The sequence below is a fragment of the Nematolebias whitei genome, chromosome 7 (assembly GCF_014905685.2).
Source record: "Nematolebias whitei isolate Nwh7 chromosome 7, NemWhi1, whole genome shotgun sequence".
Classification (NCBI taxonomy): domain Eukaryota; kingdom Metazoa; phylum Chordata; class Actinopteri; order Cyprinodontiformes; family Rivulidae; genus Nematolebias; species Nematolebias whitei.
Genome location: NC_056504.1, coordinates 29,136,870 through 29,153,381, shown reverse-complemented (window position 1 = coordinate 29,153,381; position 16,512 = coordinate 29,136,870). Strand labels below are relative to the sequence as shown.

Genomic DNA, 16,512 nt, shown 5'->3' with positions numbered 1-16,512 from the left:
TCAGTGGGATGGACCCCAACCTTGCCTAAGCCATCAGTCTTTGTAAAGTACACACTGTTTCCAGGGAACTGAATATATATATTAAAAAAGAAGATATTTGAATGACTTTAGCCAGCTCTTATACAATGTTGTTTGTAGGTCTCGAGGCTATCTGTTTTGTAAAAGCAAAAGAAAACTCTCACAAGTAACATTTCTACCCATTGACTTTCTATGCTGTTGTTTCTGTATTACTGTTCTACTGTTCTGTGCATGTTGTAACTCTGGCGTCGTGGCTGGTTGTGATTCACACAAAGCCAGTACTTGTCATGTAAAAAAAAAAAAAAGGAAAAAAACAACAACACGCACACACACAAAAACAAGTGTCTAAATGTCTTCAGATATTTCTATTTCTTAAAAAAGCGACATTTCCCTATGAATGACTCAACATGAAATAAATCAGATCACTTTACATTCTGATCCATGAATTGTTGACTTCCTCTGCACATGCCGGACACATTTCTATACATACAGTATCGGTGCATGTGAGAAGGATGTGTGGGGGGCTAACAATGAAGAAGAAAGAAGGAGGGCAAATGAAGAGGAAGCTTGGGCTGCCTGCCTCCCCATGCATCTCCTCACACCCCTACACTGAGGACTTCCCATCGCCCACCACTGGAGAGGCTGAGGGGAGAAGGAAAGGGTAACAGGATGGTTCCTTAGAATCCAAGTGAGACACAACGTTGCCATCTAGTGGTAGTTTATTGTCAAATAAAGGTAGTTGGTGGTAGTTGGTGTCAGACCAGTGTTCTGGTAAGAGAAGGTGGTGGTGGTGGTGGTGAGGGGTGGGGGGGAATGGTACTGCTGCAACACAACTGACCCACATCTGTTCTCTGACTGAAAATACAAGTCAATTCAATTCAGTTTATTTATATAGCACCAAGTCACAACAGAAGTCGTCTCATGGCACCGAACAGAAACGTTCATATATAATAATAATAATTTAACATTATTTATCTGAGAAGCAGACTGCTTTGAGTTTAACTTCATCGCAGACTCTCACCTTGAGCAAGCATGAAGGTGACAGTGGAAAGGAAAAACTCCCTTGTGACGTGAGGAAGAAACCTTTAGCAGAACCAGGCTCAGGACAAGCATCCATCTGCTTCGACCGGCTGGGTTTGGTAGGAACAGATACACAATGGCAGGTCAAGAATCACATGTTAAGACTGAATATCAAATGAAAACTATTCAATTTTAGCAAATGAGGTCAATGCAGACAGAAACTGTGTCACACACACAAAACAGTGAAGAATAGCTAAAGATGCTTAGGAGAAAGTCTGCAAACAAATCAATGTTTAAACACATAGAACATTAATATAGCAGCAAACAGTAGTTTCTGCAAATAAAAGTCATGAATGAATTAGTTTTAAGAATGAAGAAGAACCATATTTGTCTGGCACAAGCAAAACTTCCACAGTAAAGTCTGTCAGCGGCGTGCCTTCTGTTTGCTGTCAGTCTTGAATGTTTTTGTCCCTTTAAAGCTACTCATAGAAAAGTTGTGAAGACCGATCAAAAACATTTCTTAAAGTAATAAATTCTACACATTTTTTCTCATGTAAATATGAAAAAAAAATTGTCAGAAAAAATTGCTAAAAAAGTTTTGTGACTGGATGCCATCTACCATGTGTTTAGTTAGGGAAACAGCTGCAGTGATGTTCACTGGAGGGCCATCAAGAAGTGTGATGATTTGGATGTGTTGGGACAGATTAATGCTCAGTTTTGTTGAGTAAAATTGTTGAGTAAAAATGTTGAGTAAAATACAAATACAAAAGTGCTTTGTTTACATAGCCGCTTTACAGTTGCACATCAATATATTTGGAAAACTACTGGAGTAAAATCTTTCAAACTGCACTATTTGATATAATTCAGGAAAATCTGTTTTGAAAAGTTTGATTATATTGTATGAAAAGAGCACGTTTAACAAGCGAGAGTCCAAATTTAGGTTTCACTCAAGCAGTTTTTAACACATCTTTTTTAAAAACCTAATCTTAACTTTTGTGCCAATTTCAAGTAAGAAATTTCAAAATAATGAGAGTAAAATCAAATGTGTTAACAAAATTAAGTAAAAAAAAAAAAAACAGGTCAGAGTGGAGTCAAAGTCGTTATCACAGGTTTATTTAACATATTTTTCTTTGCGCTTTGACATCTTGCTACTTGTTCATGTCAGCAGATCATGATTTCCTTCCATTCATATTGGTGGCCCTTATTTTAATTACAAATTTATTTGCAGTATTTGCACATGGACAAGAAACACTGCCAAATTACAATGATTTATTTTGAAAAAAACTTTGTAATTTGGGAGGTAATAATAACTAAATTTTTGGAGTAGCTGTCAATAATCCATGGACAGTGAATAACTAATGTATTTCAGCAGCTACTGAGAGTCACTCAGTTCATTTTCCATGTTTTTGTGGTTAGATTGACTTCGTACAATTGAGTTATTAAAACAATTTGGAGCAACATCTACATTAAATTCATTTTTTTAATCTGATAATGTCATTATTATTATACTTTATTCTGATTGGCTTTATAAAATTTAACAACTTCTGTCAAAATAAAACAATCCGATTCAGTACACGTCCACAGTTTAATTTTATTGTGCTGTTTGAAGAGGTGAGATTTGACAGCTCAGCCTCCATGTGACGTAACCATAGCAACAAGGATGACATTAAAACCTCAGTTTGAAATATTGTAACTGTTACAAATAAAACATCAAAGTACACAGATAGTACAAAGAAATTACATCATGGCCCAGGTATAAAATGCATAAAATAAGCATAACAGTCGAACATCCTTGAAGGAATGTACATTGCCTGCTGCTTTTCATGCAGTGGGTTTAAACTAAGAATAAAATTAGCTATACTAGCTTTTCAAATCTAGCTCAAAAGCGATAAAAAATCAAATTAAAACTCCAGTATGAAAGGCATCAGATAATTTACATTGCTTCAAGGGATGTTAGGCACTTAATTAAATGTTTTTGATAAACGAGATGTTGCAATTTAAAGATGGCTGACTAACTTTACACGAGTGTGGGTAGTTTCAAAATGAGCTGGATGTGTTCACCTTCACTACAAAGCCACTGAAAACAGAGTTCAGTCCTTCAGTGTCTCGTCTTTTACACATCACACAACAGAGAATTTAAAACGTACTTGTAGAACACACACTGCCCTCTGAACGTCCTGACGCTTTGCATCACATCAGTGATCATCTCACATTACATCATTACATTCACCATGTAGGCTGCTGCAAACATTACATGGGCCTTCATTTGGCAAAGAAAATGTTGATAAGAGTTCTGGGCTTGATAATCACTCTTACTGACTGGGCTCAGCCAGGTGGGAGGGGGCTCAGTAGGCCTTTATGGATGGGCATTTTGTGGGGAGGACTTCTGGACATCTCAGAGGGACAGTGGTCTGGACGTGTCCAGATTGGTGTTGGCAGAGGAGTTGGGAGAGGCAGATGAGGGGGGTGGTGGTGTTTGAAGATCACTTGTGTTGAGCCCACAAAAAGGTTCCAGATAAGCAGCAAAATAAATGAAAATGGATAAAATTTTATCTGATATGACTCAAATGATCAGCGTTACCATGGAAACAGTTCATGCTTGTGCAAAACCTTAGATCTTTGAACGTTGCAGCAGTTGAATTTTGAACAACAAGGGCTGTGCAATGTGTTGTTGATGATCCGCTTCTACATTTTGGAATTTTAGCTTTCATTAAAAAAATGTAAATACTTTTTGTATTCTTGCAGTGTGCAACCGTCTTTTAGGTTCTCCTCCCCATCGTCAGAACAGTGTTCTGTCCTGGCGGCCGACGCTCAACACGCACACGCACGTTTGTGTAAAATAGGTCCAGCTTCAGTTGACCCCTCTAGTAAAAGTGGACACACACACATTAGGGCAAAGAAGCTGAGGGAGGGGCTTTATGTGTGTGTGTTTGTGTGTGTGTGTGTGTTTGTGTGTGTGCGAGTGCGTTTTGGTTTCAAGTTACCTTGTAGGGACCAATTTTACCAAAAAAAAAACAAATCATGCATTGTGGGAACCAACTGTTCCCCATATGGAGGTCTTGATAGGGGGTTAGGGTTAGGGTCAGGGTTAGGCTATAGAAAATAAATGGAAGTCCATGAAAAGTCTCCAAAAAGTAAGTTTACAAGAACATAAATGCAAACACTCAAATACTTAAAACAAATTATCAAAATAATTAAAAAAAAAAATACAACTGTGATTTCACACTCCCATGCAGGCTGTCAGAATGTGTTATCCTATACTGAAATCTTTGCTGTCAGATTTCTCTTATTTTTCCTGGCGTTGCCATAGCCACCGGTGGCAAGACGTGCAGGACTGCAGAGGAAACGTTCAAGAAGAGAACATGTGACCAAATGTTGCACCTGGTTTAATGCACAGCTCAAACAAGCAGTGAGTGTAACACATTCTTGAAGTTCTGATCTTTGAGTCATATGCTCACAATGAATGACCCCCGCAACCCGAAAAGGAAGAAGCGAGTGAAGATAATGGATTATTTTCAGTTTAGTTAAAATATGTCCAGTGAGTTTAGATATTTTGCTAACAGAGTTGACTCCAACAGTTGACAATGTTTTAACCAAAGAATGTGAATGAGTAACATTTAACAGTACATATTTTGAGGTGACACCAGTACTACCACTTGACATTTTAGCTCAATGTGTGTAAAACTGATCAAGTTACAATCATTTTATGGTTTCTAAGATCAGTTAGCTGCGGCAGCCATCTTGATTCCAGTTGACTTCAAACGTTAATAAGTTGTTGATGGAGATGTAAGTTGTTTCCTGAAAGTTTGATGAAAAATCATCTTGTGATTCACGAGATGTTTTACCAAGAGAACCGACTCTTAACTGTTAAATTTATGGAAATTATCTCATCAGTCTGTTAGAGATTAGTCTCAGCACCATCACACCTAATTTGCATTTGTAAAATTAACATCTAATCTTACGAGTCTCAACCACTGCTAAATGACAAAAACAAATATATTGCCAATGCAGTTTGTTTTCTGCCAATGTATAAAACAACTCACCTGCATGTTCAGTTTGATAGTCAAGACGGACTTCACCTCTGGAGCCACAGTATTGAGTTGAATGGGTTCTGAAAGCCATCCTTATAGACAAGTGTAAATGGTAAGTGGACTATTATAGCACCTTTCTATAAAGCCAGGCTACTCTTCAGCAGCCCGATTTTATTTCTCCCTATACATAATCTATGGCCTGAAAGACTGAGTACAAAAATATAAAGGGACTGAGGGGCAACGATCCTCAGAAAAATACTATTCAGTAAAATACAATCACTTACAAAACATGTTTTTACAGAATAATTAAGGACTAATGCAGTCATTTTAGGGCTGTTATAAATATTGCCAGCTATTAACTCCTTTAATGAAGACAGAAAAAATGTAATATTTATCATGAGTTTCAGAATTGTATTTAAATTTATAGTTCTATTTCGTATAGGCTTCGCCCTTTAAGAGCTGTCGCTGATGGGTTTATCCCATCATGCAAAGCATCGCACTGAAAAAATTTAGTCCACGCCCACCTGTTGTGTGGGCCCCACCCGGTCCGTATAAATTACTTTAAGAGCGGGTAATCGGCTCCCATTTTTTCTTTAGCAAGCTAATAGCACTGTCAGAAGAACGAAGAAGGAAAGTTGTCCAGCTTGACCGGCACAACCTTTGTTAAGGCTGCCTGGGTTCCCGCCATGCCAACCTCCTGCTGTCCCGATGAGTTCTCCTCCCCGAGGAGAAGCAGACGAGCAGCCTTGTTTCAAGGTAAGTGCCAAGGAATATTTTTCAGTGGCGGGTCGCTACCCGCTGGACGACGCCATCGACCCCATTTTCTTTTAACACTGACTCTCGGAGCGAATCAGATGGTTCCTCCAGGACAGGCGACGTCAGCAGCAACCCCCGCTGCTCACTCCCTCCTGGAGAGCGTAGTGTCGGAACGAGGGGGGCTGAGAGGATGCTCAACACCCCCCCCCCCCCCCGGGCCTTTTCACATTGGTGACCACCCGCTCCCAGCTGTCGGTGCCCTCCTCTCGGAGCTGCCCAGCATAATCCAGGAGGCGGCTGACGTGAAGGAACTTTTTTCCGTCCCTCTCCTTCCCCCGCCCAGATTGGATGATCTAGCGGGACGGTTTTTGGCTCCACCCTGGCTCACCGTCCTGATCCCATCTGGCCTCGTTTCCCAGCAGTGACTTCCTACTGGAACGAGGCTGCAGCCAGACCTGGTAGACTGAGAGCGCCGGTTTCCACATTTGCGCCCATCACCAGAGTGGAGGGGTTTTACTGAGCGGAAATCCCTCGGTGCCCCCTTGGAGCCAAGCCTGGCGGAGGCTCTCGGAGCAAAGATGTCCAGGTCGGACCAGCGTCCTACACCTTCGGGGAAGCATGACCAGACGGTGATGTCGCTCTCCAACCGAGCTCAGCAGTATACGTTACAGGCGGCCACAGCGAACAATAACGTTACGCCGCTGACGTACAGCATCTCAGAGGCCGGAGGGGAAGACCTGCCTCAGGAGACTAAGAGCTCCCTCTGCAAGGCATCTGACGTCACCCTCAACCTGTGTGCCTCATCTGCTGTCTGCCTGTCTCGCATCGCAGCCTGGATGACAATGGTTCAGAGGTCCACCTGGCTTGTCACTCCCCCTCCCTTTCGGGAGAAGCTGCAGATGGACTCGCTGGAAGGCCCCATCATGACAGACGTGCTGTTCTGAGCCAATTTTCAAGGACATGCTCGAGAAATCAAAAAAGCTGGAGGAGGTGTCAGAGACTGTGCACCATCTGATCAAGCCGCACCCCTCCTCTCGTCCCCCCGCCCACTGGAGAGAGTGCCGTGGCCGAGACAGCAGAGACGTGCCACAGCTGCAGCAGCGTCTTCTTGCTCCGCTGCCAGCCCCTCCCGTCAGAGTACAGCCCTCCTCATCCCGACAAGCCGCAGGGCTCACGGGGGAGAAGATTCAAAAATGATTCATTGCAGAGGATGTATGTGTGCATAATGACGGTTTGAGTTTTGGAATAAAACGTAAACATCATTCAGGAATTAAAGTGTCTGATTTTAGCCTGACTGTCAGTTCGTATGATCTCACCTGACTGTCAGTTCGTATGATCTCACAGCGGCTTATCCTCACACATCCTCCACACAAAGCGAGCCGGTGTCCTCCAAACAGGTTTTAAATCACTGCAGCCCGAGAAAACACAAAACGCGCGCGTGAGTGACACAGCAGCCAAAGTGAATGTTTTCAGCAAACAGAGTCCAGTGGGAAACCTCACTCTCAGCCCAAGTTGTGCGCTGCCTCCTCAGCGCACGCCAGCCCACATCAGAACGGATGTGAGCCCGCAGCCTGAGCACGGCACAGAAGCGCCATGCCCCCGCGGCAGCGGAAGCCCTCACCTAAACAGCTCCGCATGCTCAGGGGCGCGCACGCCTTCCCTCAACGCACGCCAGCTCACATCAGCACGGATGTGAGCCCGCAGCCTGAACGCAGCACAGAAGTGCCGCGCCCCCGCGGCAGCCCTCACCTACACAGCTCCACATGCTCAGGGGCGCGCACGCCTTCCCTCAGCGCATGCCATCTCCCATCAGCACGGATGTGAGCCCGCAGCCTGAGCGCACAACACATGACGGCGGTGATTGGCGTCCGTAAATAACGTGACGCAGCATAAATGCGTTCCCGCTTCCTGAACTTTACGCAGAGTGGCAACAAGCGTGCGCTCTAGACAGATGGATGAACCGTCTTATCAGCAGGGGATACATGCTGCAGTTTACAGCTCAAACACCCATTTGGAGGAACTTTAGAGACATTTCTGTCACCTCCAGAATAGATCTCGTTCCTCCATGTAGAAGTTCGAGAAATTCTGATAAAAAATGTAATTTCTAGGGTTCCAGAAGGAGAGGAAAACACAGGGTTCTACTCTCATCAGAATCAGAATCAGAATCAGTTTATTATCGCCATGTCAATGAACGAGGTTCAGAAACTAGGAAATTGCTTCGACATAAGGTGCGAATAGTAATAAAGTAAAATAAAGTAAAAATAAAGTAAAAATTAAGTAAAAATGAGAACATTACATAAGACATAAGACCTGTGTACACCCACAAATAAAGTAAAATTAAAAACATAACATAACCATATGTACACCCATACAATAGAAAACAATAAAAAAGCTTAGAGAACAGTACAGATGGAGTATTCAATTATAATACAGATGTAATGTGACCAAAGCAGAAGTTATGAGGTAGCATTATGAGTGTTCAGGAGTCCAACAGCAAAGGGGAAGAAACTGTTCTTATGGCGGGAGGTTCTGGTCCGAATAGACCGAAGCCTCCTGCCTGAGGGGAGTGGTTCAAACAGTCCGTGTGCAGGGTGAGCAGGGTCAGCTGTGATCCGACCTGCTCGCCTCACAGTCCTGGAGACGTACAGGTCGTGGAGGGATGGAAGGCTGCAGCCGATCACCTTCTCAGCTGAGCGCACAACGCGCTGCAGTCTGAGTCTGTCCCTGGCAGTGGCCCCGGCGTACCACACCGTGATGGAGGAGCTGAGGATGGACTCGATGATGGCCGTGTAGAACTGCACCATCAGCTTGGCCGGCAGCTTGGCCTTCTTCAGCTGACGCAGGAAGTACAGTCTCTGCTGGGCCTTCTTGATGAGGGAGCTGATGGTCGGCTCCCACTTGAGGTCCTGGGTGATGGTGGTGCCGAGGAACCGATAAGAGTTTGCAGTGGTGATGGGGGTATCATTACAGGTGAGGGTCTCATCACTTCCTGGTCCCAAAATGGACCGGAAGGATGAGACCCATATTAGATTTGTCAATTTTCAACTGTGAGACAACATTTCCATTCAAAATGCATCGAGTCGGCTCTGCAGCCACTACACAGAGCAGGGAGGAGAATTCTGTTTTATCTGGACGATCTATTGCTGCTGACCTGTTTTTCCAGACAGGTGGCAGCAGTGCAACTCACGTGAAACTGGCAGAGTGATAACAGCTGTTTCTGTCATGAAGTTATTAAGGACATGTCATCTGCTCACATGGTGTAACACCTCCAGAGGTGGTTCACTCGTATGTGTGTGGACCCGATGAGGCAGAAGAGACGGTTGATCGCTGTGCCACCCTCCGTGAGAATCGACCTGAGACACTGGGAAACCCTCTTGTTCTGTCGGAGGGAGTCCCCGTCAGCAGACCTACGTCACACGTGTTAGTCTACACAGACACGTCCCTGTCAGGCTGGGGAGGCACATGCATGTCTTGAGCTGTTGGGGCGCTGTGGCCACCCCACACAGCAGCTCATATAAATGTTTTGGAGTGTCGCACACCAAAATCTACTCTCCATCAGAGCAGTGTACAACCCGAATTCCAAAAAAGTTGGGACACTAAACAAATTGTGAATAAAAACTGAATGCAATGATGTGGAGGTGCCAACATCTAATATTTTATTCAGAATAGAACACAAATCACAGATCAAAAGTTTAAACTGAGAGAATGTATCACTTTAAGGGAAAAATCAGTTGTTTCCAAATTTCATGGCATCAACAAATTCCAAAAAAGTTGGGACAAGTCCATTTTTACCACTGTGTGGCATCCCCCCTTCTTCTTACAACACTCAACATACGTCTGGGGACAGAGACGACCAGTTTCTCAAGTTTAGAAATAGGAATGCTCTCCCATTCATGACTAATACAGGCCTCTAACTGTTCAATTGTCTTGGGCCTTCTTTGTCGCACCTTCCTCTTTATGATGCGCCAAATGTTCTCTATAGGTGAAAGATCTGGATTGCAGGCTGGCCATTCCAGTACTCGGATCCTTCTCCTACATAGCCATGATGTTGTGATTGCTGCAGAATGTGGTCTGGCATTATCCTGTTGAAAAATGCAGGGTCTTCCCTAAAAAGAGATGATGTCTAGATGGGAGCATATGTTGTTCTAGAACCTGAACATAGTTCTCTGCAATAATGGTGCCTTTCCAGACATGCAAGCTGCCCATGCCACAAGCGCTCATGCAACCCCATACCATCAGTGATGCAGGCTTCTGAACGGAGTGTTAATAACAACTTGGGCTATCCTTGTCCTCTCTGGTCCGGATGACATGGCATCCCAGTGTTCCATAAAGAACATCAAATCGTGACTCATCTGACCACAGAACAATCTTCCATTTTGCCACACTCCATTTTAAATGCCCCCTGGCCCAGTGTAAACGTCTGAGCTTGTGGAGCTTGCTTAGAAATGGCTTCATCTTTGCACTGTAGAGTTTCAGCTGGCAACGGCGGATGGCACGGTGGATTGTGTTCACTGACACTGCTTTCTGGAAGTATTCCTGAGCCCATTCTGTTATTTCCTTGACAGTGGCATTCCTGTTTGAGGCGCAGTGACGTTTAAGGGCCCGGAGATCACGAGCATTCAGTAGTTTTACGGCCTTGACCCTTACGCACAGCGATTTTTCCAGATTCTCTGAATCTTTTGATGATGTTATGCATGGTTGATGATGATAACTTGAAAATCTTTGCTATTTTACGCTGGGTAACACCATTCTGGTATTGCTTCACTATCTTTCTGCACAACAATGGTGGAATTGGTGATCCTTTTACCATCTTGGCTTCTGAGAGACACTACACTCTGAGAAGCTCTTTTTATACCCAATCATGTTGTCAATTGACCTAATTAGTGTTAATTGGTCTTCCAGCTGTCCGTTATATGCTCAATTTCCTTTTTCCAGCCACTTATTGCGACTTGTCCCAACTTTTTTGGGATTTGTTGACACTGTGAAATTTCAACATATTTTTCCTTTAAAATGTTACATTTACTCAGATTAAACTTTTGATCTGTCATCTATGTTATATTACGAATAAAATATTGACATTTGCCATCTCCACATCATTGCATTCAGTTTTTATTCACAATTTGTTTAGTGTCCCAACTTTTTTGGAATCCGGTTTGTACATCCCCGGTGTTCTGAACAGAAGGACCAATGCGATGTCCAGGGGCGGTCCGCGTCACGGGGACTGGAGCCTCTATCCCGAGCTGATGGCTCAGATGTGGCAGAAATTTGGCCGAGTGACCGTGGACTTGTTTTGCCACACGAGAGAATGCTCAGTGTCAACTATGGTTCTCACTGAGCCTGTGGGACGAACCACCGCTAGGGGTGGACGCGTTTGCTCACAGCCCGTGGCCCAAAATGTTTCTTTGCGCATTTCCCCACTCCCTCTGATATCACGGTTTCTGAACCGAGTTAGGGAGGAGGGACTGACAGCCGTCCTGGTGGCTCCAGAGTGCCTGAACGCCCCGTAGTTCTCAATTCTACGACGCCTGTTATCGGGGTGCCCATGGAAACTGCCGTGGAGGGAGGATGCTCTCCTCCAGACAGGAGGAATGATCAGGAGTTACCCAGAAATAGGCCAGCACCTTTGGGTCTGGCCGCTGAGCGGATCCGTTTTAGAGAGGATGGGTCTCTCTCAAGATGTGGTGCGCACGATCCAGGTTTCATGTACTGCCTCCACCACAGCGCTGTACACATCAAAGTGGACAGCTTTTCAGCGCTGGTGTACGGAGAAAGGTGTAGAGGCCACCTCATGTCCACTAGGTGGCGTGCCGTCCTTTCTGCAGCAGCTGATTGACAGAAATCTGGCGTTCAGCACGATTAAAACGTACGCTGCAGCCATCTCTTCTTGTCACAAAGTTTTCGGGGACAGAACAGTTCTTAATCATCCACTGATGAAGCGTTTTTAAAAGGTGTACAAAGGTGCAGGCCTGTATCATGCACACTTTCTCCACAGTGAGCTTTAACGCTGGTTCTGCGAGCCCTGATCAAAGCTCCACTCGAGCCACTAGATCAGGTTCCGATTAAATTCTTGTCTCTTAAAACAACCCTGCTGTTGGCTTTAACATCCGCTAAGAGGGTGAGTGATTTATCTGCTCTCTCTGTCGCTCTGTCATGTCTCAGAATTCAGGCTGATGGCAGCTCAGCTGATCTGAGGCTTAATCCAGCATTTATGCCTAAAAACATCACAAGCTCATTTAAATCAAGAGCGATATTGCTTGAGGGATTTTTCCCTCCTCCTTACAAATCAGAAGAAGCATATTTCCATCTTCTCTGCCCTATGCGTGTGTTGACGTGTTACGTAGCACGCTCGACGGTACTGCGTCAGACTCAACATTTGTTTTGTGCACTTCGAGACGCATCTGCAGGTCGCCCGTTATCCATCCAGCGCCTGTCACACTGGCTGTGTGAGGCCATTTCTCAAGCCCACAGAGCATCAGATTTAGAGCCTCCTGACAACCTCAGGGTGCATTCAACCAGAGGTATCGCATCTTCAACTGCTTTGCATAATGGTATAACAATGCAGGATATTTGCACTGTGGCCGCATGGTCAACACCCTGTTCATTTATTCGCTTCTATTTATGTGATGTGTTGGCTCGTTCCATGACACATTCTGTCCTTAGTGCTTTTAACAGAATGAATATTATTGTTTCATGGAATCTCATTTAAACTCTTATCTGACTGCATGCATTACCATGTGAGATGTTGTTATAAGTCACAGGTTATGACTGTTGTTCTTGTTCTATGGTCACTAATCAGTTCATGACTTCTGTCTCATCAATCAGTTTATTTGATTAATAATCAGTTCACTTATTATTAATCTGTTCATATTGAAGAGCCGTGGATCTGCTCTGTTCACAGCCTTTTTCAGCTTCTCCTCTTTCCCGTTGAAAACCTTTCCGGGGTATTAAGGCACTCAGAACATGTAAACTACGCAGTGCGCGTCTGTGCATGGTGCGCGTAATAATGCAATGCGCATTTACGCACATGGAGAGCTGAGTGACAGGATGTTTTTTGGGCAAGCGGACACTTCTTATGGTGTTCGAATGGACCCAGTGAGGCAGAGACTACATCATGCTTCGCCCTTAACCCACCAGCGACAGCTCTTAAAGGGCGAAGCCTATACGAAATAGAACGTTGGTTACATACTGTAACCCCAGATTCTATGAGTATAGGCATAGCCCTTTAAGCATTGGGCCTCACTGGCTCCTAAATGGCTAAAGAAAAAGCTATTTGGGAGCCGATTACCCGCTCAACGCAATTTATACGGACTGGGTGGGGCCCACACAACAGGTGGACGTGGACTAAATTTTTTCAGTGCGATGCTTTGCATGATGGGATAAACCCACCAGCGACAGCTCTTAAAGGGCTAAGCCTATACTCATAGAATCTGGGGTTACAGTACATAACCAACATTCTTAGATGGCTGTGTAGCAAATGCCATAAAATGAATAAAAACCTGAAGATCTTGGCGTTGTTTCAATTTGCCAGTAGACATCTAAACATAGTCAGATGTATGAAACCAAAATAACCTACATGTAGTTGTATCTTCGTTACCCTCAATTTTAAGTACTGGTTTGCTTTAGCCCTCAAACCAGGTCTAAAAGCTAAAAATAAGTTTCTGCATCAAGAGAAATTGGTTCCAGAGCAAACACTTAAATGGTCTATGCACTGTGACTGTTGGTGACTGGCTGGCAAATATATTATCTCCATCTTCTACTGCTTATCCATAGGCAGGTTGTGGAAGCAACTGGTCCAGGAGAGAAACACAGACACCCCTCTCTCCCAGCAAAATATCCCAGCTTGTCCTGGGGGACCCCAAGGCATTCCAGGGAAGACAATCCCTCCAGTGTTTTTTTGGTTCTTACCTGTGGGGTGTGCACAGAAAACCTCTGAAGGGAGGCGTTCATGAGACATCTTAATCAGATGCCTGAAACACCTTAACTGAATCCTTTCGGTGTGGAGGAGCAGCAACTCTACATCAAGATTCCACCGGATGATGGCACTCCTCACCTCATCTCTAAGGCTGAGCCTGGTCAACCTGCAAAGGAAGCCCATCTCGGCCTCTTGTATCCAGGATCTTGTTCTTTCAGTTATGAGCCAAACCACGATAGGTGAGGGTTGGAACAAAGACAGACTAGTAAATTGAGAGCTTTGCCTTTCGACTTAGTTTTCTTCACAACAACAGACCAAAGCAACGCCCTCATTATTGAGGATGAGGCTCCAATCCATAGATCCAGATCTCGCTCCTTCCTACAATCACTTGTGAACAAGACGCCCAGACACTTCGACCACCTTGACCCAGAGAGGGCATTCCACCCATTTCATCAAGAACCATAGCCTCAGACTTGAAAGAACGCTCATTACAACTGTTTCACAAGAGGCTGAGATCTGCCCCAGTGTACGCTGAAGATCTTGGCATGAAGATGCCAACAGAATTACAGTATCCACATAAAGAGATGAGACCCTGAGGTTCCCAAACCAGATACCCTCCTCTCCCGACTGCATCTGGAGATGTTGTTCATGAACATCACTAAAAGGATCAGACAAGGGACAGCCCTGGTGGAGTCCAACCTGCACTGGGAATGAGCTCGACTTTGTGCCAAGAATGTGGACACACCTGCTTTGGTAAGGACCATAAATGCAACCCAGGCACCCCAAACTGCCACAGCGCCCCCACCCCCCACAGAATAAGTCTAGGAACACAGTCATAAGCCTTCTCCAGGTTCACAAAACACGTAGACTGGACAGTCAAACTTCCACAACCCCCTTGGCAACATTGCGGTAAAGATCTGGTTTACTTGACTGATTCCACAAGAATCCATCCAGAGGACCGGACTGATTTTTCTACCTGGATTATTGGGCACGCTTCAGAACATCTGGTCCACTGTTCCACGACCAGGGCGGAAGCTACACTGTTCCTCCTCTTCAAAATGTCTCAAGGTTCACAGTTCCACGACGGAAGCTACACTGTTCCTCCTTAAAGTCTTCAAAATGAAGGAATGTCAATTACCTCAAATGAATCAGAGGTTTATCCAACATTTTTCAGTCAGGTCATCTGGACGGTTTCTTTTGTTGTGCTGAAACGTTTCGCCTTCAATCCGGAAGGCTTCATCAGGCAAGGAAACGCACAACAAAACTGATTCTTCCTCCCAACAGCTTACTCCAAAGTGGAACAAACCAGTTCTGCTTGTGATTAGATGGTCTCTTTGGTACGCCCCTCCTCCGTTGCCAGCCCTCTTCCTTGTTGACAGACTTGTCAAACTGGTTGAAAACAACAAAGTCCATGCTCAATAATCCAGGTATAAAATCCAACATTTTTCAGTCAGGTCATCTGGACAGTTTCTTTTTTTGTGCAGGATTGGCAGGATGTGCAGTTTCTTTTTTCCCAGGATTTTATACTTGGATTATTGAGCATGGAATTGTTGTAATCAGAGGTTTAGTTTTGTGGCTTGAATTTTGAACCGGTTCCAATACATTGGGTGTGAAATTTTGTCTCAAAATTAAAACAAGACAGAAACAGAAAACTTGTCAATTTTCTCACATTTTATGTTGCCATTTAGTCTTCCCACAGTTACAGTTCAATGAGATACTTCCCCTTAAATCCAACAGAAGACCAAGTCCCACTGCGTTACAACTCCAAATGTTTCAAGACTATGGTAAACAGTTTATACATTTTCTGCCATTATGAAGATTTAGGATGATAAAAAAATGTTTAGTTTATACCAAATTAATTTAGTTTCAAATAAAAAAAAACCCAACAATTTAGGTTTGAAGATAAAACATAATAAATAGTGGTTAGTTTCTTGTTTGCAATAAATCAAAAACTTTTAGACCAACATAATCTGGCACCAACCAAAGACTAGCAGATTGTTGAGAGGTTTATATTGTACCATCAGAAATTACAATAGAGTACCAGTAAAAAAACAAAAAGAACAATAGAGCTGAAGTTTTTGTTTTTGTGCTCGTAAGCACAAAAGTTTAATTCTGAAGGGTGGGGAGGGAGAAGGGAAAATGACAGAAAAAGGAAAGGGGATTGTCCCTGCCACACACAACAGAGACATCACATTACATTACAAGCTACATTTAGCCACATATTCTATTTGGTTGTACATAAAAAGCACTGTGGGAAAATCGAAGGTTCATCAGCTGCACCCTAGACAAAGATGAGGCCCAAACCTTCAGAAATCTCTTTCCAAACTTTCTCATTAGGGGTAAAACATTTAAAAACAAGAATCAGTGGGCATCACCAACAGGAAACAATTTCTATTCAAAAACAAAAGAAAGTTCACAGTTAAATCACATTTTTTGAACCAACTACCTCAAACTCAATGACCAGGATGCAGCCACTTGTTTTTTTTTTCCAACAAAGCAAATGAAAAATAAATAATGTGTACAATTAAACAACATCAAGGAGAAGAAACTAATTTCCTATCAATCTTGTTTAACTGTGTACATTTTGTAACAATATTGAATAACAGTGATAGGTTTGAGCCTACAGTGTGTTGTGAGTTTTCTCTAGTGCTTTTACAGACAACCAAACCTGATCTAAGCTTTGCCATCAAGTGTCTGTGCCAATGTGCTTGAGTTAGTCTGTTTGAGGTGCAAGTCGCCTTCCAGTTCCTGCTTGCCGCATCTGGGGGGGGGGGG

At 43.8% G+C, this 16,512-nt stretch overlaps 1 protein-coding gene across 1 annotated transcript in view; it reads right to left on the bottom strand.

Annotated features, from left to right (window-relative positions):
- Positions 1 to 15,909: 15,909 nt before the first annotated feature.
- The window catches only part of stau1 (staufen double-stranded RNA binding protein 1), a 12,239-nt gene continuing 11,636 nt past the window's right edge, over positions 15,910 to 16,512 (bottom strand). The window contains exon 15 of the mRNA XM_037679343.1: positions 15,910 to 16,498. Coding sequence (XP_037535271.1) covers positions 16,411 to 16,498 — 88 coding nt within the window. The 3' untranslated portion in view covers positions 15,910 to 16,410. The remainder of the gene's footprint in view (positions 16,499 to 16,512) is intronic.